Source organism: Callithrix jacchus, chromosome 11, assembly GCF_049354715.1.
Source record: "Callithrix jacchus isolate 240 chromosome 11, calJac240_pri, whole genome shotgun sequence".
Classification (NCBI taxonomy): Eukaryota; Metazoa; Chordata; class Mammalia; order Primates; family Cebidae; genus Callithrix; species Callithrix jacchus.
Genome location: NC_133512.1, coordinates 89411220 through 89437258, shown reverse-complemented (window position 1 = coordinate 89437258; position 26039 = coordinate 89411220). Strand labels below are relative to the sequence as shown.

Sequence of the window (26039 nt, the reverse complement as noted above, 5' to 3'; positions counted from 1 at the left end):
GGTGTAAGTTTGCAAAAAAGCAAAACAACAAAACCGTAAAAGCATTGATTACAGAGGATTTAATTCCCTCCCAGGTCTGTTGATTTCATCCCTGTACTTAGGATTTTCCTAGATGTGGTCTAGCATCTTTTGTTCTCATGAGTGTGCTTTTTGCCGCTCTGTTTTTACAGAATCTGAAGCTAATATGATTTTATTCTTCTGTTTCTTGGTGATGTTTCCTTTAAGGTGGCAGTGAAATCTTTGCAAGGGTCAGGTGATATCTGAGGCTAGGGGAAGAGTCAAGGCTTCAGGGATGAGACTGGAGGCCTCAGCAGAAGCCCAGGACTCAGATTTCCTGAACGAATTGACACAGCTGAGGAAATGGACGTATATCTGGTGGCCACTGCAGTGTTTACTGTAGGACTCAAAAGCCAGTGGGTTAAAACTGGGAGCACTGAGGCCAAGAAGCAGTCATGTTAAGAGCAGAAGCTTCCTGGCTCCCGGCCATCTCAGCTGCTACTGGCGCTGTCCTGCATGGGGTCTGAGTCCTTTAAACTCTTGCCTTTGCCCTGGGGCCTTCTCTCACTGAGACCCTACTGTCTCCCGCAGCCCACGGCCTCTGTTTATATCAGAGTGTTGGCCATGCTTCTTAGCAGCTTTGAGGCAGTGCCAGTTCTGCTCCCCACGTCTACAGTGTCGAAAGCCCGTGAACTCCCCTCTAGTCAACCACACAGAGGGTTAGATGAGGTGGTCACTGAGAGAGAAGCACCTCCTGGAGGACAGATATTCATTCTTTTTGTGTTTAAGTCTCTTTCCCTAGATTAGAACTTCATCATTTTCCCCAGTGTTGTATTATGAACAGTTTGAAACATACAGCAAAGTCAACATAAATTTCCAGTGAACACTCCTGTACCCACAGCTTAGATTCCGCCACTCACCTTTTATTGAATGGGACTATTCTCCATTCCTTAGATCAAGTTTAATTACCAAAGTGACTTGCTTAGGTTACATTTGCTTACTTACACCCAGAAATGCCTTTCTGGACATAGATCTGGCTTTTATTAAAGGTGGATGTGAAAAATTGTCCATGAAGAACATTATTCTGCATCTTTGTAAAATCAGTGCCTTCAAATTAGTCCCAGAAGAAAGATTATTCTGATGACTGACATTTTCTTATTAAGACAAGTTGTTCCTATCTGAGTGGCTACTGTGTGGTGGGCACTGTTCTAGTGTTAAGGATACAGCTGTGAACACAACAAAAATTACTGTTCTTATGGTGCTTATGTTGTGTTGGAGAAGCCATAGAATAAAGAACTACCAGAAAAAAATTAAATTAGTTAGGCGTATTGGCTCATACTTGTAGTTCCAGCTACTCAGGAGGCTGAGATGGGAGGATCTCTTCAGCCCAGGAGTTCAACAGCAGCCTGGGCCATATAGCGAGACCCCCATCTCCATAAAAATAAAAAAAATTAGACAGACATGGTGGCATACGCCTGTATTCCCAGCTATTGCCAAGGCTGAGGTGGGAGGATCACTTAAACTGAGGAGGTTGAGGCTGCAGTGAGCTGTGATCGTATCACTGCAGTCCAACCTGGGTGATAGAGTAAGACCTTGTCTTAAAAGAAAAAAGAAAAGAGGCCGGGTGTGGTGGCTCATACCTGTAATCCCAGCACTTTGGGAGGCTGAGGGGGGCAGATTAGAGGTCAAGAGATTGAGACCATCCTGGCCAACATGGTGAAACCCCATCTCTATTAAAAAAAAAAAATTAGCTGGGCATGGTGGTGCATGCCTGTAGTCCCAGCTACTTGGGAGGCTGAGGCAGGAGAATTGCTTGAACCTGGGAGTCAGAGATTGCAGTGAGCCAAGATTGCACCACTGTGCTCCAGCCTGGCACTTGGCAACAGAGCAAGACTCTGTCTCAGAAAGAAAAAAAAAACATTAGACAGACATGGTGGCACACGCCTGTATTCCCAGCTATTACTGAGGCTGAGGGGAGAGGATCACTTGAGCTGAGGAGGTCAAGGCTGCAGTGAGCTGTGATCATATCACTGCAGTCCAACCTAGGTGGTAGAGTAAGACCTTGTCTTAAAAGAAAAAGAAAAGAGGCCGGGTGTGGTGGCTCACACCTGTAATCCCAGCACTTTGGGAGGCCGAGGCAGGCGGATCACGAGACCAGGAGTTTGAGACCAGCCTGGCCAACATAGTGAAACCCTGTCTCTATTTTTAAAAAGTAGAAAAACAGTGGCTCATGGCTGTAATCCCAGCACTTTAAGAGGCCAAGGCAGGTGGATCGCAAGGTCAGGTCTCTACTACAAATACAAAAATTAGCTGGGTGTGACGGTGCACACCTGTAGTCCCAGCTACTCCAGAGGCTGAGGCAGGAAAATTGCTTGAACCTGGGAGGCAGAGGTTGCAGTAAACTGAGATTGTGCCACTGCACTCCAGCATGGGGGACAGAATGAGCCTTCATCTCAAAAAAAAAAAAAAAAAAAAAAGAACAGGTAAATGATACAACCTCAGGAATGGTGATCGAGCATTGTATAATTAAAGTTTTCCTTTGCATTGACTTGTAGAAATTCAAAACTTTTGAGTACTTTTGGTACTCAAAATTAGTATCACCTTTTAGATATTCAACTGAGTACTCTGTTAAGGTACTACTTGATGTAATTATCCTGTGGTTACCATATAGTGCAATGGGCACTGTTAATAATTATGCCAGGGGGTTGGGCACAGTGGTTTACGCCTGTAATCCCAGCACTTTGGGGGCTGAGGTGGGCAGATCACAAGGTCAGGAGTTTGAGACCAGCCTGGCTAGTATGGTGAAACCCTGTCTCTACTAAAAATACAAAAACTAGCTGGGCATGGTGGTGGGCACCTGTAATCCCAGCTACTCGGGAGTCTCAGGCGTAATTGCTTGAACCTGGGAGGCAGAGGTTGCAGTGAGCGGAAGATGATGCCCATTGCATTGTAGCCTGGGTGACAGAGCAAGACTTTGATGCAAAAGAAAAGAAAAATTATGCCAGGACAGCAGATATAACTGGGACTGTTCCCAGGGTTGGATGTTCTCTGATTATCTCTCACTTTCTCTGTATGATTTTATTTTCTTTTTCTTTCTTTCTTTCTTTTTTTTTGTTTTTTTTTTTTTTGAGACTAAGTCTCACTGTATCACCCAGGCCGGAGTGCAGTGGTGCGATCTTGGCTCACTGCAACCTCCACCTCCTGGGTTCAAGTGATTCTCCTGCCTTAGCTTCCTGAGGAGCTGGGATTACAAGCGTGAGCCACCAAGCCTGGATAATTTTTTATTTTTATTTTTAGTAGAGACAGGATTTCGCTATGTTGGCCATGCTGGTCTTGAACTCCTGACCTCAGGTGATCTGCCTGCCTCAGCCTCCCAAAGTGCTGGGATTACAGGCATAAGCCATAGTGCCCAGCCTCTATATGATTTTTGGCCCATGATTTAAATTAGAATTATGTAACTGTTACTGTAAGCTTCCTCCAGTTATCAACTAGAGATGGAAAGGGTATGAGTAAGTATAATAAATATATGACATGTTCTTCTAAGCCTCCTGACCAGTGACTTCTATAATAGAAGAATCCAGTGACCTCTTCTCTTTGTTACCATATCAACTACACTTTTATCTTTTTAAAAAACATGTTTTTTAGAGATGGGTTCTTGCTGTGTTGCCAGGCTGGTCTTGAACTCCTGGCCTCAAGTGATCCTCTTACCTCAGCCTGCCAAACGGATGGGATTAGGATGTGAGCCTCCATACCCACCATACTTTTATCTTTTTGAAGATTGGATCATTTCCTTTCTGTTTCTGGAAGCAGTGGCTTCAAATATCACTTGTAAATATCTGTTTCCCGCCCAGACTCTCCTATCCAGAGTGTTAGTCCTGAGGGACTGTGTGATGAGGCCACAGGAATTTGACAACACCGTGCTGAGGTTTGTCTCAGCTCTGCCGTTTGCAGGCCATCTGGGTGAGCAGCGTTGCCAGCTCCCTGTGTGGCCAGTGATGAGAGAATCACAGAATGCTTCTCCTGGCCCCATGTGCAGCCTGAGTGGCCGCCTTCACCACAACCGGGGTCCCCCATGCTGTGCACTGCTTGTTCACCACCCAGGTCTAATTCTTAGCATTAACTTGGTTACTTTTTTTCTCTTCCTTCTTTATATCTGGTTAGTCAGTAGATCATGTTTCCTATCCAGCACTAGTGATTTTATTTTTTTCCCATTCCAATTTGTTTTATGGACCACAAGACATTGTTCTGTTAAACATTATACTTTTTTCTAATTAATTTTGTAAATTTTTTTTTTAAGATAGAGTCTTGCTCTGTTGCCCAGGCAGGAGTGCAGTGGTGTGATCATGACTCACTGCAACCTCCGCCTCCTGGGTGCAAGTAATTCTCCTGCCTCAGCCTCCTGAGTAGCTGGGACTACAGGCGTGCACCAACACCATGCCAAGCTAATTTTTGTATTTTTAGTAGAGATGGGGTTTCACCATGTTGGCTAGGCTTGTCTCAAACTCCTGACCTCAAGCAGTTCGCCCACCTTGGCCTCCCACAGTGCTGGGATTACAGTTGTGAGCCGCTGTACTTGGCCTTGGAAAGATGTTTAAACGTAGGGAAATATAAAAAATAAGACAAAAATTACACGTGATCCCAGACTCAGATAATTTATTTTTATGTGTTTATATTCTAGCCATTGTTTTTTCTATGTGTAAATGAACTTTGTACAAATGTAGAATTGGAATTATGCTGAAATGTTCTCTTTGTTCTGGAAATCCTTTACAGTGCGGGGATATGTAGTGGCCGCCTGGTTTTCCACCATGTGGTCATAACCCTCCTTTACTTAGGAGCATCCTGATGCTAACATTTAGGTTATTAACATCTTAAAAATTAGTAATCATTCTGTTGAACAGGTTGAAAATTGAGATATATCTCGTTGTTGTCTAAGAATAATTTCAATTTTTTTTTTAACATCTGCAGGAATAGGATAAGAATAATATATATATGTATATTTTTGAGACAGGGTGTTACTCTTCATCCAGGCTGGAGTGCAGTAGCTTGAACATGGCTCACTGAAGCCTCCACCTCCGGGGCTCACGTGATCCTCCTACTTGAGCTGCCGGAGTAGCTAAGACAGGTGTGCACCACCCTGCCTAACTTTTTAAAAACAATTTTTTATAGAGAAGAAGTCTCACTATGTTGCCCAGGCTGGTCTTGAACTCCTTGGCTCAAGTAATCCTCCTGTCTCAACCTCCCAAAGTGCTGGGATTACAGGCATGAGCCACTGTGCCTGGCCAGAATGGTTTCGTAGAAGTAGAATTGATAGGTTGGAGAAGTGTTTGAACATTGTGAACCCTTTTTAATGGCCTCCAATGCATCCTTCCCTCTGGGCTGAGCTCTTAGATGGTGGTTCAACTCTGTTGTTCTTCTGCTCTGTGTTTCTTATGACTGCTGCAAGGTCTGGAATCTTCTCCCTCCAGAGGTGGACTTTCCCCAACACCCCCAGGCATCTTCACCTGGGGGAACGGGATGGGTCCCAACCTGCTGCACTTTACACTGAGAGTTCATTCAACTCTGTGTCTCTCTTCAAACGAGCCACCTGCATATGTTGTTTTACAGTCTAACAGTTTTAATTTTATTTTCAAAATTCACTTGTTAGCAAAAAATTTTTTTTCTGTGGGTACATGAATCTGTGAAATAGCTGTATTTTATGTTTGAAAGTTTATCATTTTAAGTGGTGTAAGGAACTAGTCAGATGTATCTGTAAATAATGTCTTGCTTTTGTGAAATGAATGACTAATTCCTTGGTTAGTATATAATCACCTTTTTATATATACTTTTATACATTTTCTTTACATTTAATTATCTAATTTACTAAAAATTGTTGGTAAAAATAGTTACTTTAAAGATACTTGTGTAGATGCTATTATTAAATTTTGAATCCATGCTTATTTTTTGGGGTTTACTAATTATGCTTACTTCATTCCCAAATGGTAATAAATGGTTATAGAATTATTCTTTTGTTTGATAGAACGGTGAACACAGAAATCGAGGTGCAAGTTCAAAAAGAGATGGGACCAGCAGCCAGTAAGGATTGCATGCCCTGTGGTCAAGCTTTACATGTGCCCCTCTTGTGGAAGGATTGTGTGCCCTGTGGTCGAGCTTTACCTGTGCCCCTCTCGTGGAAGGATTGCGTGCCCTGTGGTCGAGCTTTACGTGTGCCACTCTTGTGGAATGCTTCAGCAGGGAATTTTTCGTATTGGTTCCAGTGATGGCCAGTTCTTGGGAATAAGTTATAGATATACTTCATTTTCTCTAGATTTTACCCCTCAGCCCCTCTAAATGGGTTGGTATGTTTTAGGAATACTAGAGGAGCTTGGAAAATTATTAGCTTTTTTTGCCCTTTTAAGTTAATTATATTTATTTTAATTTTTTCATTTTAATATTATTGCCTCAGGATCTATTTTTGACCTTTTTAATATTTGCTCATGCAAAATTAGAAAACTGTTGCTCACTTTGGGGGAATAATTCACTTGGGAGTCTCTCAGTATGCCTGAAGCTAAAGCACCCACAGATGGGTGGTTTCACCCCTTTTACATGGCCTGAGCTAACTCATTCTGGAGTTCACAGCCACTAAAAACAGGATGTGCCAGCAAGCCCCCCTCTGCCCACTGTATGTCAGTTGTGAACACAAAGGAGAGAACTTTCCACCCTCAGGCCTTTGCAGAGACTCCCAGAGCTGGGGTGGGGGCCAGCTTTGCTTGGAATTTCCAGCCTACCTCTTACTTGCAGTGTTGGGTGGCTTTTTGCTAAAACAAAGATGATAATTCCTGTGTTGTATGGGTTTTGTGAAGAGCATCAATTAATAGGAGTTTATGTATAAACATTTTTTTTTTAAGACAGTCTCCCTTTGTCACCGAGGCTGGAGTGTAGCAGTGTGATCTCTGCTAACTGCAGCCTCCACCTCCCAGGTTCAAGCTTTTCTTTTGCCTCAGCTTCTGACTAGCTGGAACTACAGGCACGCACCAGCATGCTGGCCAATTTTTGCATTTGTAGCAGAGATGGGGTTTTGCCATGTTGGCCAGGCTGGTCTTGAACTCCAGACCTCAAGTGATCCGTCTGCCTTGGCCTCCCAAAGTGCTGGGATTATAGGTGTGAACCACTGCTTCTGGCCTAAACTCTCCTTTTATATATAAGCCCTATAATTTCATTTGTTCTTTCTGACAGTCATATTTTGTAATCCTTTTTCAAAGAATAGAAAACTTGGGTTATAAATGTCTTACCCAAATTTTTACAAGTTTGGGCAAAGCTAACGTTTAAACCTAGGGGTCGATTCCTGGATTTTATACTACATGTCCACTAGAAGGCACAAGAAGACTTTTATGCTCAATTCTGTATTTTTGTTAAACCACATGGTATATTGGTATGGAAAGTTTAAAAACTGAGAATCAGGGCCGGGCGCTTATAATTCCAGCACTTTGGGAGGCCGAGGCAGGTGGATCACGAGGTGAAGAGATCAACATGGTGAAACCCCATCTCTACTTAAAATACAAAAAATTAGCTGGGCATTGTGGCACATGCCTGTAATCCCAGCTACTAAGGAGGCTGAGGCAGGAGAATTGCCTGAACCCAGGAGGCGGAGGTTGCGGTGAGCCGAGATCGCGCCGTTGCACTCCAGCCTGGGTAACAAGAGCGAAACTCCGTCTCAAAAAAAAAAAAAAAATTAAGAATCAGTTTGATATTTTGCAAATCTTTCTTTTAGGTCCTAACAAACATGAAATACGAAAAAATAAAACATATTTGAAGATAAGTCTTTTAGAAATATAATTATATTAAATATAAAACAGTATTTCAGATAGACTAATAACATTATAGAAAATTTCTAGAACTCTTTTTTTTTTTTTTTTTTGAGATGGAGTCTCACTCTGTTGCCCAGGCTGGAGTGCGGTAGCATGATCTCTGCTCACTGCAACCTCTACCTCCCTGGTTCAAGCAATTTCCCTGCCTTAGCCTCCCAAGTAGCTGGGATTACAGGTGTGCACCACCACGTCTGGCTAATTTTTTTGTATTTTTAGTAGAGATGGGGTTTCACCATGTTGGCCAGGCTGGTCTCGAGCTTCTGACCTCAGGCATTCTGCCTGCCCTGGCCTCCCTGAGTGCCTGGTGTGAGCCACTGCGCCTGGCTGAGAACTCTTAAAGGATGCAGATTTGCACTCATACACAAGTTTGTTAAAACACATAATTTCTTCTCTGGAGGTGTTTTCTGTCTTGAATTATGCTGAAATAGTAAAAAAGGAAGACTTTAACATTTATTGCTCTAATAAAACATGCTTTGCTAACCTGAAACGGTTTTTTGTAAAAAATTATTTTTAGAGAAAGGGTCTTGCTCTGTTGCCCAAGCTGGAGTGCAGTGGCACAATCACGGCTTACGGCACCTTCAAACTCCCGGGCTCAAGCAATTATCCCCCCTCAGCCTCCCGAGTAGTTGAGACTACAGGCATGCATCACCATGCCAGGCTAATGTTTTGTTTTTGTAGAGTTAGGGTGTCTACTCTGTTGCTCAGGCTGGTCTCAAACTCCCAGCCTCAAGTAGTCCTCCTGCCTCAGCTTCCCAAATAGCTGGGATTACAGCTGCAAGCCATCACTCCTGGTTCTAGTAGTTCTTAATCATATCAAAATGTTGTTAAGAGCTTTCACTGATACAGAAAGTGTTTTGTTTTTTTTTAAAGTCCTCATTTAAAAGTAATTTTGATTTTGATTATGTTTGCTTTCCAGGCATGCTGAGAATTTAGTAAGGAATCATGGAAAAGATAAAGATTCAAGACAGAAGGTAAGGCAGTCTGACTGAGGATATATTGATTTTATGGTACATTCAGAGTAGCCATGATCTTAGTTTGGGCTTCCCCTGGAAAGCAGAGCCTGAGACAGGGCTCATTTGCTGATGGTTTATTTGAGTTGTGATCCCTGAAGGCTCGCTGGAGATTCACTTTAGGCAAGAAGATGCAAATAGATTGAGAGTAAAAAGGCGAATAAAGAGAATCTATCAAATTTATGAGAGGACTGGACTGGCTGTACTAATATCAGTTAAAATGGATTTTGAGACAGAAAGTATTATTAGAGAGAGTTCAGAATGACCAAATAATTAGTTCAGCAAGGAGATATAACAATTGTAAATGAATATATACCTAACAGGAGGGTCCCAAAACACAAGCAAAAACTGACAGAATTGAAGGGAGAAATAGGCAGTTCACAATAAGAGTAACTTCTAGCGCCCTGCTTCCAATATTGGACAATATTTTATGGTAACAAATTAGGTAATTTAGATGGAAGGACAAACTCCTAGAGACTATCAATTACTAAAACTGCTTCAAGAAGCAATAGCCTGGATAGACCTATAGTAAGTCAAGAAATTGTGTTTGTGGTAAGAATCTCTCCACAAGGTAGCTGAGGCTCTGATGGCTTCTCTGGCAAATTCTTCTGAGCACATGTTATTAATAGACACTGTAATCCCTCTGCTTGCATAATTGTTTCCATATGCTAAGCTACCTTGTGGCACTTACTTGTGCAGGGGGAGAATTGTACCCTCTGCTGCTCTGCATTTAGCACATGTTTCTCCTCAGTCTTCATTATCTCCACCAGCTCCATTAGTATCATAAGATTACTTAGTAACTATAAAATAGTACAATGTGGAGTTAGGATTATTATCAAACCATTTTCCTGTTTTTGTTTTGTTATAGACAATGTGGCAAGCATATTTTGGCTCCTATGAATTATTTCTGGAGAATAATTTTTTTTTATATCTTAAACCCATGACCTTGAGACAATCATATTTAACAATTTTGTACTATATATATATATACATATTTTTTGTACCATATATATATATATATATATATATATATATATTTTGTACTATATATATATATATATATTTTTTTGAGATGTAGTCTTGCTGTTTTGCCCAGGCTGTAGTGCAGTGACATGATCTCAGTTCACTGCAACCTCCGCCTCCTGGGTTCAAGCGATTCTCCTGCCTCAGCCTCCTGAGTAGCTGGGATCACAGGCATGTACCACCACACCCAGATAATTTTTGTATTTTTAGTAGAGATGAGGTTTCGCCATGTTGGCCAGGCTGGTCTCGAACTCCTGATCGCAGGTGATCCGCCTGCTTTGGCCTCCCAAAGTGCTGGGATTATACGTAAGAGCCTCTGTGCTCAGCCTTCATGCCGTATTTTTATGAATTGTTTTATTCTGTATCCATACATGAACATATAATTTTACATAAATTAGGTTATACAGCACTAGTGGTTTTGACATGGCTGTGTTTTATTTATTTAATTTTGGTGGTGGTGGTTGGATTGCTTATTATCTGGCTACAGCCACAGATTTACCACAAAAAAAAAAGACTTACAAATATTTCTTCTTATATGGTCTTTTATAATCATACATTGATAGGTATATTTGGGAGTTTGGAAGCCAGTTTTAAACATTTACACATGCAAACACACACACACACACACACACACACACACACACACACAGTGGCCTCCAGTATTTCTCAGTTAATTGGGGAATTTGGGAGTTTGGAAACCAGTTTTAAACATTTACACACACACACACACACACACACACACACACACACACACACAGTGGCCTCCAGTTTTTCTCAGTTAATTGGGGAAATCCCTCCAGTTTGGATGATATAGATCTCCTCATTTTTTGGTGGTACATTTCTTGAAGTGGAATTGTGGAGCTATTGGATAAAAACAAATAGATTTTCCTATTTTCCTCATGTCTCCCATTTGTTTCTCTAAGCTCCATATTGGCATTGTTCACTAGAATTATAATGTGAGCCACATTTATAATTTAAAATTTAAAATTTTATTTTTATTAAAAGAGTAATAGGCCAGGTGTTTGAGACCAGCCTGGGCAACATAGGAGGCCCTCATCTATATAACAGCAGAAACAACAAAAAGATTGAAAAAAGGCCCAGTGTGGTGGCTCACACCTGTAATTCCAGCACTTTGAGAGGCCGAAGCAAGTGGATCATTGGAGGTCAGGAGTTCGAGAGCAGCCTGACCAACATGGTGAAACCCCATCTTTACTCAAAATACAAAAATTAGCTAGGCATGGTGGTGGACTCCTGAAAAATTTCAGAGTTGATTGTGAATGTACCTAACAGCTCATTTTGGCTTATGATTAGATCCTGTATTTCTTTTTCTTTTTTGGAGATGGAGTCTTGCTCTGTTGCCCAAGCTAGAGTGCAGTGGCATGATCCTGGCTCACTGCAACCTCTGCCTCCCAGGTTCAAGTGATTCTCCTGCCTCAGCCTTCCATGTAGCTGGGATTACAGGTGCCCGCCATCAAATCCGCCTGATTTTTGTGTTTTTTTAGTAAAGACAAGGTTTCACCTTCTTAGGTTGGTTTCAAACTGCTGACCTTGTGATCCGCCCACTTCTGCCTCCCAGAGTGCTTGTGTGAGCCACTGTGCCCAGCCTTGATCCTGTATTTTATAGCAGCAACAACAAATTTATCTTGGTTCAAGATAAATAGTAGACTTTATGGAGTGCCTACTATGTGCTGGAATAGTTTTCTGGATACATGGAAAGTTCTTTTTCTATTTTCTTCATGAGTAATACATTATATTGTCAACAGTTTTAGACACTGCCTAATTTTGGGTAGTGACTTTTTTGTTTTTGAGACAGAATTTCACTCTTACTGCCCAGGCTGGAGTACAATGGCATGATCTTGGTTCACCACAAACTCTGCCTCCCAGGTTCAAGTGATTCTCCTGCCTCAGCCTCCCAAGTAGCTGGGATTAGAGGTGTCCCCCACCATGCCCAGCTAATTTTTATATTTTTAGTAGCGATAGGGTTTCACTGTGTTGGCCAGGCTGGACTTGAACTCCTGACTTCAGATGATCCACCTGCCTTGGCCTCGCAAAGTGCTGGGATTACAGGTGTGAGCCACTGCGCCCGGCCTGAGTAGTGATTTCTAAGTGCATAGATCTTTCTAGTGTCATTGACAAAGGTGACATTTGTAAGGCTTTTTCTTCATCAGACGCAGGGATCAGGGCTTCCTGTGTGTCCTTTTTTTCTAGTCCTCTCATTGCTACTGTGAATCAGGTGCTGTAATTCTTACTTTTCAGAAGGGAAAGCCAAGGTACAGAGGGGTGAAGATACTTGCTCTCAGTCACACACTGTGTAAGCCACCAAGCTGGGACCCACTTCCCAGGGCGTTAGCTTCACAGTCTGTGTACCTGTCTGCTGAGGACTGGCGGGCTCTGTGGGGGTGCTGTGTGGCTTACGTATCCCCTGGAGTCCCACCTGTGTTCTGGCTGATGGGGCTGTTCTCTCTCCATTAGCATGGCCACGAAGAAGGCTCATCCGTGTGGTGGAAGCTGGGCCAGAGGCTGGGAGGCGAGGAAACTGTGGTAAGGAGAGTACATCATTTCATAGTTTTGCAGTTCTGTCCCAGCACAGACAGACTTCCACTCACATTTCCTTGCTTTCCTGCCAGCATTTTATGAATGATTATTGTCCCTTTTAGATAACAGAACATGAGTATGAAGGGACTGGTGAGATTTTAATATGAAATTCATATTTGCACTTGTTTGAAGTCCTTGGTCGTGATGAACTCAGTCTTGGTTGTGGGGGTCAAGGAATGTAACTGGGTTGTGTGCACACTGTCAGGTACCATAGCCTCTTCCGGGAAGAGGAGAAGATTTTGCAGAGATTGGAGGGAAGTGGTTTAGGGCGAATGAACAGACACACTTCTCATTGTTGCTCTGTGTGTAAGTTGAAGAAAGTGGGGAGATTTGAAGACAGCTAATCGAGAAATCATAAAAGATGTGATCCATGCCATCGTTGGGGAGAATTATACAAAGTTACAAGTAATTTGCAGAATGTATATGCAAAACTGGGGAGATCAAGGAAATGCAAGCATCCTCATATGAGGGGAAAACTGAGGACGGGGCCTCAGTGGAACGTAGTGCTGAGCTTGATGGGATAGCACGTGGGGCTCTCCTCAGGGCAGGTGAACTCCTGGTCATGGGACTTTCTTGTTGCTTCCCAGGGGTCTGGCCCCCCCGTGTGGTTCTAGCTTTGTACAGAAGTGATGGTGTCCGCTCCACACCCAACTGTCTCCTCACCTGGCTGAGTGCCTGGCGCACACTAGGTGTGTTTTAAGTGTTTGCAGAGTGGATGAATTGTAGTTTCAGAATCCTGGCCAGACAAAGGATGTGATTCAGAGCCACTGTGTTGTCTACTGAGCTGAACAAGAATAAGAAATGTAATGCTATTAGTTTTTGTTTAAGATTCCTGTTTTTGTTGTATTTATTGGTACAATAAATGTAGTATATATTATTTAATGTACAATGACTTTATATGACAGTGTGCCAAGAGGACCTTATTTTTTATTTTGTATTTATTTTGAGATAGGGTCTTGCTCAGTTGCCCAGGCTGGAGTGCAGTGGTCTGATCATAGCTCAATACAGCCTCAAACACTTGGGCTCAAGCAGTTCTCCTGCCTTGGCCCTCTGAGTAGCTGGGGCCACAGGCATGAGACGCTGCTCCTGGCTAAGACTGTCCCGCTTCCCAAATAGTGTGTCTTTGCCTCCTGTCCCTGGTATTCTCGCTGTCATTCATTTTGCTTATGTATAAGCAGACATAAGCATATCATCCCTTGGTATTGGCCCAGAATTGGTTCCGGGGTCTCCTGTGGATACTCAAATCTGCAAGTGCTCAAGTTTCTTAAAGAAAATGGCATAGGATTTGTGTATAACCTATGCATGTTCTCCCATGTACTTTAAGTCATCTCTGGATTGTTTATAATACCTAATACAATGCTATGTAAACAGTTGTCATACAGTATTTAAAATTTGTATTTTTTTATTGTTACTGTTATTTTTATGTTTCCAAATATTTTTGGTCTGTGGTTGGTTGAATCTGTAGATGTGGAACCCACAGATAAGGAAGGCTAATTATACATATACACAGACACACACACAGATAAATACCTAAGCATACATAATTGAATAACTTTTTATTACTATTATTTTGAACAAACTGTTATCTATTAGATCAATTAAGAAAAAGAAAAGCAAGAGTTATTTTCCTCTACTTCTTTCTTCTTCCATTCTATTCATTTCTTTACGTAGACCCAAATTTCTGACCTGTATTATTTTCCTTCTGAGATGGTTTGGCTCTGTCCCTACCCAAATCTCAACTTGATTTGTATATCCCAGAATTCCCACTTGTTGTAGGAGGCACCCAAGGGGAGGCAATGGAATCATGGGAGCCAGTCTTTCCTATGCCATTCTTGTGATAGTAAGTCTCACAAGATCTGATGGGTTTGTCAGGGGTTTCCACTTTTGCCTCTATCTCATTTTTCTCTTGCTGAGTGAATGTGTGACCCTAGAAACCCACATTTTTTTCCACTGATCTTTGCAACCCTCAAGTGAGCCCTTATAAACCCACTCCACCTCCTGTCATGATTCTGGGACCTCCCGAGCCATGTGCAACTAGAAGTCCAATTAAGCGTCTTTTTTCTTCCCAGTCTTGGGTATGTCTTTATCAGCAGTGAGAGAATGGAATAATACACCTTCTTTCTGAAGAACTACTTTTTTATGTTGCTTGCAAGACAGGTCTACTTGCAACAAATTCCCTCAATTTTTTGTTCGTCTGAAAATCTTTATTTCTCCTTCACTTTGGAAGGATAATTTTGTAGAGTACATGTGTAATTTTGGGCTGCTGAATACTTTTCTCTCAGCACTTCAAACCTTTCTCTATGCCCTCTTCTTGCTTGCATGGTATCTGAGAAGATGTAATTCTTTTTTTTTTTTTGAGGTGGAGATTTGCTCTCATTGCCCAGGCTGGAGTGCAATGGCACGATCTCGGCTCACTGAGACCTCTGCCTCCCAGGCTCCAGTGATTCTCCTGCTTCAGCCTCCCAAGTAGCTGGGATTACAGGCGAGCGCCACCACACCCAGCTAATTTTTGTATTTTTAGTAGAGATGGGGTTTCACCATGTTGATCAGACTGGTCTCGAACTCCTGACCTCAGGTGATCCACCCGCCTTGGCCTCCCAAAGTGCTGGGATTACAGGCACGCACTCTGCCTGGCCTGTAATTCTTATCTTTGTTCCTCAGCAGATAATAGCATTTTCTACTACCCCCCACAACCGTCCAACTTCTTTAAGGATTTTTTCCTTATCTGTGATTTTTTGATTTTCTGTAGTTTGAATACGATATGCCTAGTTGTAGATTCTTTGACATTTCTATTGGTTCTGTGAGCTTCCTGAATGTGTGGTTTGGTGTCTGACATCAGTTTGGAGAAATTCTCAGTCATTATTGTATCAAGTATTCCGATTTTCTTTTTTCCCCTTCCTGCTTTTGTTCTTTGCTTTTCAGTTTGGAGGTTTCTGTCGAGGTGTCGTCAAGCACAGAGACTCTCTTCTTCAGCTATGTCCAGTTTGCTAATGAGCCCATCAAAGCTGTTCCTCATTGTTTCTGTTGTCATTTTTGACCTCAAACTTTCCTTTCTGGTTCTGTCTTAGACTTTCATCGCTCTGCTTGCATGCTGTCAACTTTATCTCTTAGAGCTCTTAGGATGTTACACATAGTGGTTTTAAGTTCCTATTCTGATAATTCCAACATCTTTGCCTTGTCTGGAACTGGTGCTTGCTCTGTCTCTTCAAACTGTATTTTCTGCTTTTTAATATGCTTTGTAATTTCTTCTTGATTGTGCAGTGGTGTGATCTCGGCTCACTGCAACCTCTGCCTCCCAGGCTCAAGCAATCCTCTCACCTCAGCCTCTGGAGTAGCTGGGACCACAGATGCACACCACCACACCCAGCTAATTTTTTTGTATTTTTGGTAGAGGTGAGGTTTTGCCATGTTGCTCATGTTTATTTCCAACTCCTCAGTTCAAGTAATTTGCCTGCCTTGACCTCCCAAAGTGCGTTTGTCTGTTTTTAAAGTGTAGCTAAGATGAGCACCATTCAGTGGGGAATATATTCACGAATAAGAAATGGATTGCTGCACATCTGAAATTATTTGTATAACACTTAAAAAATTTTTAGCCACCAGAATTAGAGGTTTCTCAAGTATTCTCAAGGATGTTTACTCTTTTTGGTCCTACCTATAAGTTAGCAAGGGTGTTTCTTAAAGGAATTTAACATTATATTAGTTTTATAAATACTTAAGAGTTTACAATTAGCAACATCAAATAAATCTCAGAAAACATATGTTTTCCCAGCCTATTTGCAATATTCAAGTTTATGATTGAATTTTTTGGTTATGTTTGATTTTTACCTCTAGGAAATTGAAAAGCAAGACATTGATTTAGAAAATGGTGGAGCTGATGCATATGCAGCCAGTTATGAAGATGATTTTGAAGTATGTATAAAAGTTAAAATTTTTCCTATCTCAAAAGTCATTTATTCTTAAAAATCATATATAATAATTTGGTGCCTTTTTATTCTAATAATATCTGACTAGGTTTGATTTAGGTTAAGCTGTTACCTATAAAATACTTGCTATACTTCTAATACTTACCAATATGATGTAATTAAATGATTTTTTAATTTAACTCATATACACCACATAAAAAGTTGTGTATGTAGGTATCTATAAAAACACATACACTTCCACATTCTCAGCACAAATGTTTGCACATTATGGTAATTGATGGTCTTCTGCATATGGTTCTGTGTTGTGTGATTTATTTTTAGAGAAATAAAGGTACCAGTTTATAATAGATTTATCTTCAAAACATTTTAATATCAGTGACCTATAAATGTGTTTGTTAGCTGTAATAAGGACATTGTTTATTTTAAAGTATAAATTGTCATGTTTTGTTCAGTGTGTTAATGTAAAGTCAATTTGTCTTAAAGTGTTCCAAAACGTTATTATTGTTTTCAGGACTACGAAGATGACTTTGAGGTTTGTGATGGCGACGATGGTGAAAGCAGTAATAAACCTGAGTCAAGAGAAAAAACTGAAGAACTTCCTCTAGCTCAAAAAAAGGAAATACAGGAAATTCAAAGAGCTATTAATGCAGAAAATGAAAGGATTGGCGAGTTATCTTTGAAACTGTGTCAAAAGCAAGATGGAATAGAATTTGAAAAGGAGCCAAGGACAGGTAAACAAATAAACGCTACTGCTGGTGTCTATGCTCTTAGCGCTCTGTGTACTGAGCCATCGTAGATGCCCGTCATACGCAGGACTGCTCTTATAAGGTGGACAGAGAAGTAACATCTTCCACGTGATGGTGGTGCCATGCCCTTGCAACTGCCACATAGGAGGCCCTCAGAAGACTTGAGCCTGTGCACATCAGGAGTTCTCTTAGATAGAGAAATTGCACATGACTTTCTGCTCAGCACTCAGGCCATTAGCTGAGGGTGCCATGGCCCTACTTGGGGCAGTGATGCTCCTATTCTCCAGAGGGTGGTATGGATGTTGTGGCCTTCCTTAGTGGGCAGTGATATTCATCTGTCTTGAGGGAGCTGAGGGTGCTGTGGCCCTCCTCAGGGGACAGTGATGCTCATCTGTCCTGAGGGAGCAGAGAGCACTGTGGCCCTCCCCAGGACAGTGATGCTCATCTGTCCTGAGGGAGCTGAGGATGTCATGGCCCTCCTCAGGGGACAGTGATGCTCATTTGTCCTGAGGGAGCTGAGAGCACTGTGGCCCTTCTCAGGGGACAGTGATGCTCATATGTTCTGAGGGAGGTGTGTTCTTTTTTCCTATAAGCACTCTTGGTTTTTTTCTTTTTGAGATGAAGTCTTGCTCTGTCTTCCAGGCTGGAGTACAGTGGCACGATCTCAGCTCACTGCAACCTCTGCCTCCCATGTTTAAGCAATTCTCTGCCTCAGCCTTTTGAGTAGCTGGGATTACAGGCATGCACTACCACACCTGGCTAATTTTTGTATTTTTAGTAGAGACGGGGTTTCACCATCTTGGCCAGGCTGATCTTGAGCTCCTGACCTTGTGATCTACTTGCCTCGGCCTCCCAAAGGTGTTGGGATTACAGGCGTGAGCCACCGCGCCCAGCCTCTACAAGGACCTTTTTTTTTGATTTCTTTTTCTTCATATGAGCTGTGGTTTTGTTGTAACAAGGACCTTTTTAAATTAAATTAGAAATGTATTTTTTTCTCCAAATTCTTGGCATCAGGATATAATGTTACTTGTGAGAGTAGCAACTAATGTTTCAAATTGCTTTAAAGAAAAACTATGACATTCTGATAAAACATGAGCACTGAGGGTAAAATAGGATGATATTAAAATATTTGGTGATATACTACTTTAAATTATCTGGTAAAATATTCAGTAATTTATGCAATTAATTATAGTTAGTAGTTAATATGATGCGCTAATACCAGTGAAAGTTTTGTAGAATGATTCATTGTCTCATATTTTGTGCCTGCTACAGAGGTGGTAGAACTGAGCTGGGCAGTGCTGATAGAGCGTTCTTTAAATTGTGCTGGTAGAGGTAAGGATCTGCCCCTGCTTCAGCCCTGTCGCCTGGCTGAGGCTCAGGGACTGTTTCCCTCAGTTCCCCGTGGAAGAACACTGCACACAGGGGAGGGTCTGTGTGCCTCCCACACACTGGATTTCCTGACGGCATTAAAGCTCGTCTGCTCTGGAGTTGCTGAGAAGGGAGCAAGATTTTATACCTAACGTTACTGATTTTCTTAGCAGATCTTTGAATAACCTTTTTTTGTTACTTGTTTTTTATATGCTTAGTGTTATATCGTCATTAGCCTATTCACAAGATTAGAATTTACAACTCTCAATATAAGAGGTTATTTTTTGGCATATTTGTTATTTGAAGGAGTTATTCACTGTCATACACATTGCTGCAGATAAAGCTGGAGCTACTTTCTTGGCCTGTTTAATGTTGAGCTGGCGCAGGGGGACAGTGGCAGAGTGTGGCAAGCGTTGAAGTTGCTGTCTGTGCTGAAAGAGGAATCATAGAGCCTGTTGACTCCGGAGCTTCAGATAACTTACTAGCTGTGTGATCTTGGGCAGTTAACCTCCCTGTGCCTCAGTTTCTTTAACTGTGAAATAAGGTCAGGCTTTCTTTAGGGTTATTGTGAAGATTATTAAACAACCTAAACATGGAAGGTGCTTAAGGAGTGCCTGGCACATTCTGGGTGCTAAGCAGTGTTCGCTGCTGTAGCCGATACAGTTTGTTTTCTGTTTCCCCCTTGGGGTGGAAACACCCTGTGGTGTTCTGCTGCACCCTGTGGTGCTTGGACTAGTTGGTTATAAATTGCACACCTTATCCGTTTTTAGGGCAGTCGGGACCATTTGGTAAACGGTCCGCTTGGTCAGTGAAGGAGTCTTGGCTGAGTGCTGACGCCTTGCACAGAGGTATGGGCTCTGCTGCAGGGATGTCTTTATTTGGGTCTTAATTTTGTGACTTTAAATGTTTCCTTATTTTTAAAAAGTCACCTCTTATAACGTCTGTGTGGTGCTTTGTAACTGTTCGTAAACATGGCCTGCTGTAGTCCTTACCACAGTCCTGTATGGCAGATGTCTGACAGGAGAGGCCTCTGAAATGCTTGGGGAAGATGTTCGTCATTAGTTGAAGGGTTTACTGAGTATAATTGTTATATATGCCTATAATTGTTTTACTTCTGATTTTTTTTTTTTGCTTGGAAGACATATTTCAGTGTTGCAAAAATAGTTTTTTTTCTTCTTCGTACAGATACAAACAGTTCCCCTTCCAGAGTCTCCGTTTGCGGAATTCTTGTGGATTTTGCCTCAGCTTCACGCCGTCAGAAGAGTCGGACCCAGGCCCTTAAGCAGAAGTAGGTGCACTGTTGGAGCGGAGGACGTGTTACAGGGTTTTAGCATACTTTTCTTTCACATACTTCTAAAACACAGAGTTTTGAATTTTATTCTTACCACTGTTTTTTGGGTGTATTATTTGATTGGTACTACTCTTTGTGTGCAGACATTACGTTACTAGTGCAGGTATGTGTGCTGCTTCATACCATGTGCTTGATATTTGAGGTTTGTCCTTAACATTTGCGGTGGACCGTTGGAGCTAACCTGGGAGTAAATTAAGAAATTTCTAAAACTTAGAAATCTATAAAAGATATATTTTCAAGTCAAGGGGCTATTGTACTACACCCAAATATGACTGAGGAGTAAATGAAAACCTAAAGGTTTTTAAACGTGGGTTTAAAATCTGTATCACCTAGCTCAGTACATGGCCTTAGTTGGTACTCAATACATGTTTACTGAATGAACAGACCGGTCATTAATAATAAAAGTGGCTAGTCACGGTGGTTTATGCCTATAATCCCAGCACTTTGAGCACAGGAGTTCGAGACTGGGCCTGGGCAACATAGTGAGATACACCTGTGGTCCCAGCTCCTGGGAGGTACTGAAGTGGGAGGATGGCTTGAGCCTGAGAGGTTGAGGCTGCACTGAGCTGTGACTGCACCATTGTACTACAGCCTGTGTGACAGAGCAAGACCCTGTCTCAAAAATGAAACAAAACAAAATAATAAAATTAATAGTTTTCTCAGCAGTTTGCTGCCCTTATATTTTGAGTCTCCTGTGGGGATAGTAAAACTCGTTTCTGGCCCCATGGCTGTTTTTTTTTTTTTTTAATCTGATTCATGTTATCAGAAAACTACATATGGTTTAACGAAATCTTTATAAACTCAGAAATAAAGCTACGTAGTATGTTGTTTAGACTCATATAAATATGAAATAAAATTATATTTTGAAAAGCAAGAAAATGATAACCACAAAATTCAGTGTAGTGATTGTTGTGGGCAGCGTGGGATCTGGGATTGTGTCAGGGAGGAGCCACTAAGAGATGCAGGTCATTGGTAATTTTCTTTCTTTATCCTTTTTTTGTTTCATTTTTGCTTATGAGACCGGGTTTCACTCTTGCATCCGGGCTGGAGTGCAGTGGCATGATCTTGGCTCACTGAAGCCTTGACCTTCTGGGCTCAGGTGATCCTCCCACCTCAGCCTCCTGAGTAGCTGGGATTACAGGTGCACAACGCCACACCCAGCTAATTTTTGTATTTCTTTTTTGTAGAGACTGGGTCTTGCCATGTTTCCCAGGCTGGTCTTGAACTCCTGGGCTCAAGCAATCCACCTACCTCAGCTTCCCAAAGCACTGGGATTACAGGCATGAGCCACTGTGCCCAGCTGGTAATCTACTAATTGGTAGTTTTCTAGTTAGGTAGGTCCTAGTATGTTAATTAGATTGATACATAATGTACAAGTGTATTAAATGGATTATTTTGGATCAAAAATTATATTAAATATTTTAAAAGAAAAATTGAAGAAATTAAAGGCTGAAACATAAAGCGGTTGATGATAAAGTTTTTGAGAAAAAGGTAGGAGTCCACTTTGTAGGATTGTGGGTAAGTTCTGGCATTTGTCTGTTGTAAGGAAATACAGAGAAGAAAAATAGTACAGAGGCACTTACACTGCTAGATATACACTTAGTAAATCAACTTGAAATTTGAGGGAAAGTAGATACTTGCCTCACAGTATACCCAAAATAAATTCCAAACAGATTTCTAAAAATGAAAAAAGAGCATAGTGTATGTGGTTATTTCAGTGATAAAAAAGGACTTTCTATGAATAAAAATAATAAAAATTACTGGATGATACCTCAAAAATTAAATTTCTATAAGTTAAATTTGTCTGTAAATTTGGCAGAATTTAAAGGTAACCAACCAATTGGGAAAATATATGTGTAAAATATATGATAGAGACTGAGTATCCCTAGTGTATAATAAAATGTTTTTATGATTTAATAAGCAAAGTTAAATGCCCCTAGTTAAAAATGGGCATAGATAATGTAAGACTTGAGATTCACTCAGGAAAACAAAAACTAATTTGGGTGTTAAGTAGAAGGGGTGTGATGTGGGGAGTGAATTTCATGGGGGTTGGAAGAGCTGAGCTTTAGCAGGGCCCAGGAGCAGCTCAGAGATTTGCCACAGCAGGAGCCACCACTGCCCCTGAGCGGGAGAAACTGGGCGGTAGGAGCTGGAGCCATGGCCGGCCTGCTGGGGCCGTAGGGAAAGCCAGTCTGTGGCTCCAAGTAGAGAGGGAGGGAGAAAAGCAATTTCTTTGCTTGTTTTCTCCTACATTATTCCCCCAGTCTCTCACCAGATGGCCCTGGGATAGTAAAGAATACAGAGAGAATTCACCACAGAAAACAATTAGGCCATCAGTAAATGTATGAAAATATGTCCTGTCAGAGAAATATATATTGAAACAATGGGATGAATTTTTCTTCTATGGAATAGGCAAAGTATTAAAAAATGATAACACTTAGGCCAGGCATAGTGACTCATGCCTGTAACCCCAGCATATTGGGAGGTTGAGGTGGGCGGATCACCTGAGGCCAGGAGTTTGAGACCAGCCTGGCAAACATGGTGAAACCCTGTCTCTACTAAAAATACAAAAATTAGCTGGGTGTGGTGGTGTGTACCTGCAGTCCCAGCTACTTGGGAGCTTGAGGCAGGAGAATTGCTTGAACCTGGGAGGTGGAGGTTGCAGTGAGCTGAGGTTGTGCCACTGTACTCCAGCCTGGGCAACAAGACTGAAACTCTGTCTTAAAAAAAAAAAAAAAGATAATACTTAAGAACTGATGAGAATATAGAGAACAAGCTTGCCTGAAACCAATTGTTACAACTTGTGCATAGGTAGTTTTTTATAAGGTATGAAATAGAGCTAGCAAATATGAAAAATGCTCCAGTGATGTGAGAAAAGTATCTTACAAAAGAATATGTACTGGGCTCCTACTCCCTGATGGAATAGCTTGTATCAGAGAAATCCCCCAGCTGAAAACAACTATAAAAGTTGGATTTAAAACAACGAAATAATCTCCAGCTGGTTGTATACACCAGGAACAACCAAGGCCCCTTGGGCCCTGAAGAGCGGAGGTCCTGGAGAGAAAGGGACACACGGCCATCTCTGCATTTGACGCTACTGTTTCCACTCGGGTTGCGTCTTTATTCCTCAAGACAATAGAGTGAAACAGAGATGGCCTAGAGCATGTGACATTGCACAGGGCGGAGGAGATGAAAATGGAAGTTGGGGACTTTCCAGCGGGAGAATTTCTGATAAACAAATTACCGCAGTACTTGGTCGAACCTCCTGCAGGTCTGTGCTCCAGGAAGCAGGGCAGACCTGGTGGAGTGTGAGGAGGAAGTGGGTGGGGTAGGAGGATGAGCAGAGAGCAGACCCAGTGGCCGAGGCACTGGATGATGGGAGGGTTGATCACTCACTCAATCACTGTGCATTTATTGATCACTGGCTGTATGGAGATAACAGTAAAGGAAAGAAACAGAAATCTCTGCTCTTGAGAGTTTAGATCCCAGTGAGGGGTAACAAACAATAAACATCTTAAGCATTTGACCCCAGGCACACTAATGTTAGGGTGAAACGTTAGAAAGAAAAGGAGAAATGGCACAGGTGATTGAAAATGACCGGTTGGTGAAGCAAGAGGAAGTCATGTGTGTGGCGATTCAGGGCCTGTGGGCGGAGGGTGGTTGGCTGTGTCAGGTGCTGCCCATAGGTCAAGTCCTGGGGAAAGCACAGAGGTTGGCTGTGGCCTGGAGAAGAGCGTGGCCCGAAACCCTGACTGCTGCGTGTCTGACCATGGCACAGGTGGTGGGACAGCCGAGATGTCAGTTCCTGAAGTTAGGTGAATTGCGGCTTATGAACATTCCAGACATACACGTGTGTCACTGTATTTTATGTTAGCTCAGGTGTAGGCATGAGAACGGTCACACATTAGGTTCAACACACACACACACACTCGAGGCAGATGGGGAACAGAATCACCAGACGCCAGGGTCACATATCAGGTTCCCCTGTCTTCTACTCAGTTATTTTTAACAGCTATTAAATATTTCAGACTCACACCCAGACACAAGTTTGGTCCCTGACAATAATGTGCATTTAACTCTCAGTTTCCTTCTGTTTTCCCCACACTTCCCAAAATATATTATTCAAGTTAATTTTTGTCTTGTTTCCAATTTATTTCAAAGGATGCGAAGTACAAAACTGCTTCGGCTTATTGACTTAGATTTTTCATTTACTTTCTCCCTCTTGGATCTACCACCAGTAAATGAATATGACATGTATATCAGAAACTTTGGGAAAAAAAATACCAAGCAGGTGAGTATGAGATGTGTTAACTAAGTGATAAAATGCAAGCACAGTGTAATAGGGTAACTTTGTGTCTTCCTGAATCTTGTTCTGGAATATTAGGACTTGGGGATGGTCTGTGAAGGATGCAAGCTTAAGGAAAATGGAAACCCGTTTTCACATGGGGCTAATTCACCTGAGAGGCCAGGCACAGGCAAAGCCAGAGGCACTCCAGAGCCTTCAGGTGCTCCTGCGGGTGATCTGTGCAGAATGGTGACAGAGTGGCTGCGGTCCTGACCCTGGAGTGAAGCTTTGTGCTGTGCAAATGTTTTGTTTACTTGTTTAGAGACAGAGTCTCATTCTGCCACCCAGGCTGGAGTGTAGTTGAGCGATGTCGGCTCACTGTAACCTCCACCTCTCAGGTTCAAGTGATTCTCCTGCCTCAGCCTCCTGAGTAGCTGGGATTACAGGCATGAACCACCATGCCCAGGTAATTTTTGTATTTTTAGTAGAGTTGGGGTTTCACCATGTTGGCCAGGCTGGTCTTAAACCCTGGCCTCAAGCGATCCACCCACCTTGACCTCTGAAAGTGCTGGGATTACCCCTGTGAGCCACTGAGCCCAGCTTATTTATTTATTTTTATTTAGTTTTTTTATTTGAATAAATCGAGGTGGTACAAGTGCAGTTTTGTTACATGGATCTGTTGCAGAGTGGCAAAGGTAAATGTTTTATTTAAAGTTCAACAAAAATCAGGTTTGGATTTGTTTCTTGGGTTCCATGTGAGTGTACAGCAGTCCTACTTGTCTGTTTAAAATTTTTATAATTGAAGAATTTCAAAGTATGCCTTACTTCTCAAGGTTTCTATAACCTGGACTCAATTTTTTCTTTCTTTTTTTTTTTTTTGAGACTGAGTCTGCCTCTGTCACCAGGCTGGAGTGCAGTGGCGTGATCTTGGCTGACTGCAACCTCCGCCTCCTGGGTTCAAGTGATTCTCCTGCCTCAGCCTCCTGAGTAGCTGGGATTACAGGCACCACCACCACACCCAGATAATTTTTGTATTTTTAGTAGAGATGGGGTTTCACCATGTTGGCTATGATGGTCTTCATCTCTTGACCTTGTGATCCACCTGCCTCAGCCTCTCAAAGTCCTGGAATTACAAGTGTGAGCCATCATGCCCAGATTAAAAATTTTTTAATTTAATTAGAGATGACAGGTACTAATTTATTTATTAGAGACACTCCCAGGCTGGAGTGTAGCAGATGTTGACAGGCATGATCGCAGCACACTGCACCCTTAGCTTCCCCTGTAGCTGAGGCCACAGGGCTATCCCACCATGCCTGGCTTTGGACTCTCTAATTCAGATTGTACCTGTTTGATTCTGGGACTCCTGTCTGTCATGAGTCCCTCAGGGTGGCAGGTGCTTGGTGCCTTGGCATGTGGCATTCCTGCCCCTTGGCCTTATCCACCTGTCCTTCAGCATCCAAGGCCCATTCTCTGGGCAAACCCTTCCTAGTGACTTACCCTGAATTCCTTCTCCTATTCCAGAGTTCGTACAATTTACTATTGCATGCAATTTTGTACTTCTCTGTAGTATTTCCAGTCATTAATTCATTATGTGATAGTCTCACTTCACAACAAGGTTTAAAGCTTTTGAAGTCAGACATCATAACAGTTTTCTTTTGTTCCCGATGCTGGGTACCATCAATCTTAACATTGTCTATTTGGTGCACTCAATAAATGATACCCCTTTAAAAAGAGAAAGGTCACAGGATGAAGCTGACGAAGCTGGCGGTTTTTAGAATTTTTAAAATAGGATCTTTCTGTTACGAGGCTGGATGAAGTGCAGTAGCAGGATCATAGCTTACTGCAGCCTTGAACTCCTGGGACACTGACAGTTTTAATTCTGGGTTTGGCAGCTGAT

General features: G+C 42.0%; 1 protein-coding gene across 12 annotated transcripts in view; it reads left to right on the top strand.

Moving 5' to 3' along the window:
- DYNC2I1 (dynein 2 intermediate chain 1) overlaps positions 1 to 26039 on the top strand; it is a 101705-nt gene that overhangs the window by 23206 nt on the left and 52460 nt on the right. For 7 of the 12 annotated variants that reach the window (XM_054237481.2, XM_035254227.3, XM_078343269.1 and 4 more), the window contains 7 exons: positions 6014 to 6069; positions 8758 to 8812; positions 12347 to 12415; positions 16301 to 16378; positions 16904 to 17123; positions 19692 to 19794; positions 24019 to 24148. In XM_054237481.2, coding sequence (XP_054093456.1) covers positions 6014 to 6069; positions 8758 to 8812; positions 12347 to 12415; positions 16301 to 16378; positions 16904 to 17123; positions 19692 to 19794; positions 24019 to 24148 — 711 coding nt within the window. The remainder of the gene's footprint in view (positions 1 to 6013; positions 6070 to 8757; positions 8813 to 12346; positions 12416 to 16300; positions 16379 to 16903; positions 17124 to 19691; positions 19795 to 24018; positions 24149 to 26039) is intronic. The other 5 variants (XM_078343274.1, XM_078343275.1, XM_078343271.1 and 2 more) reach the window with 3 other exon arrangements.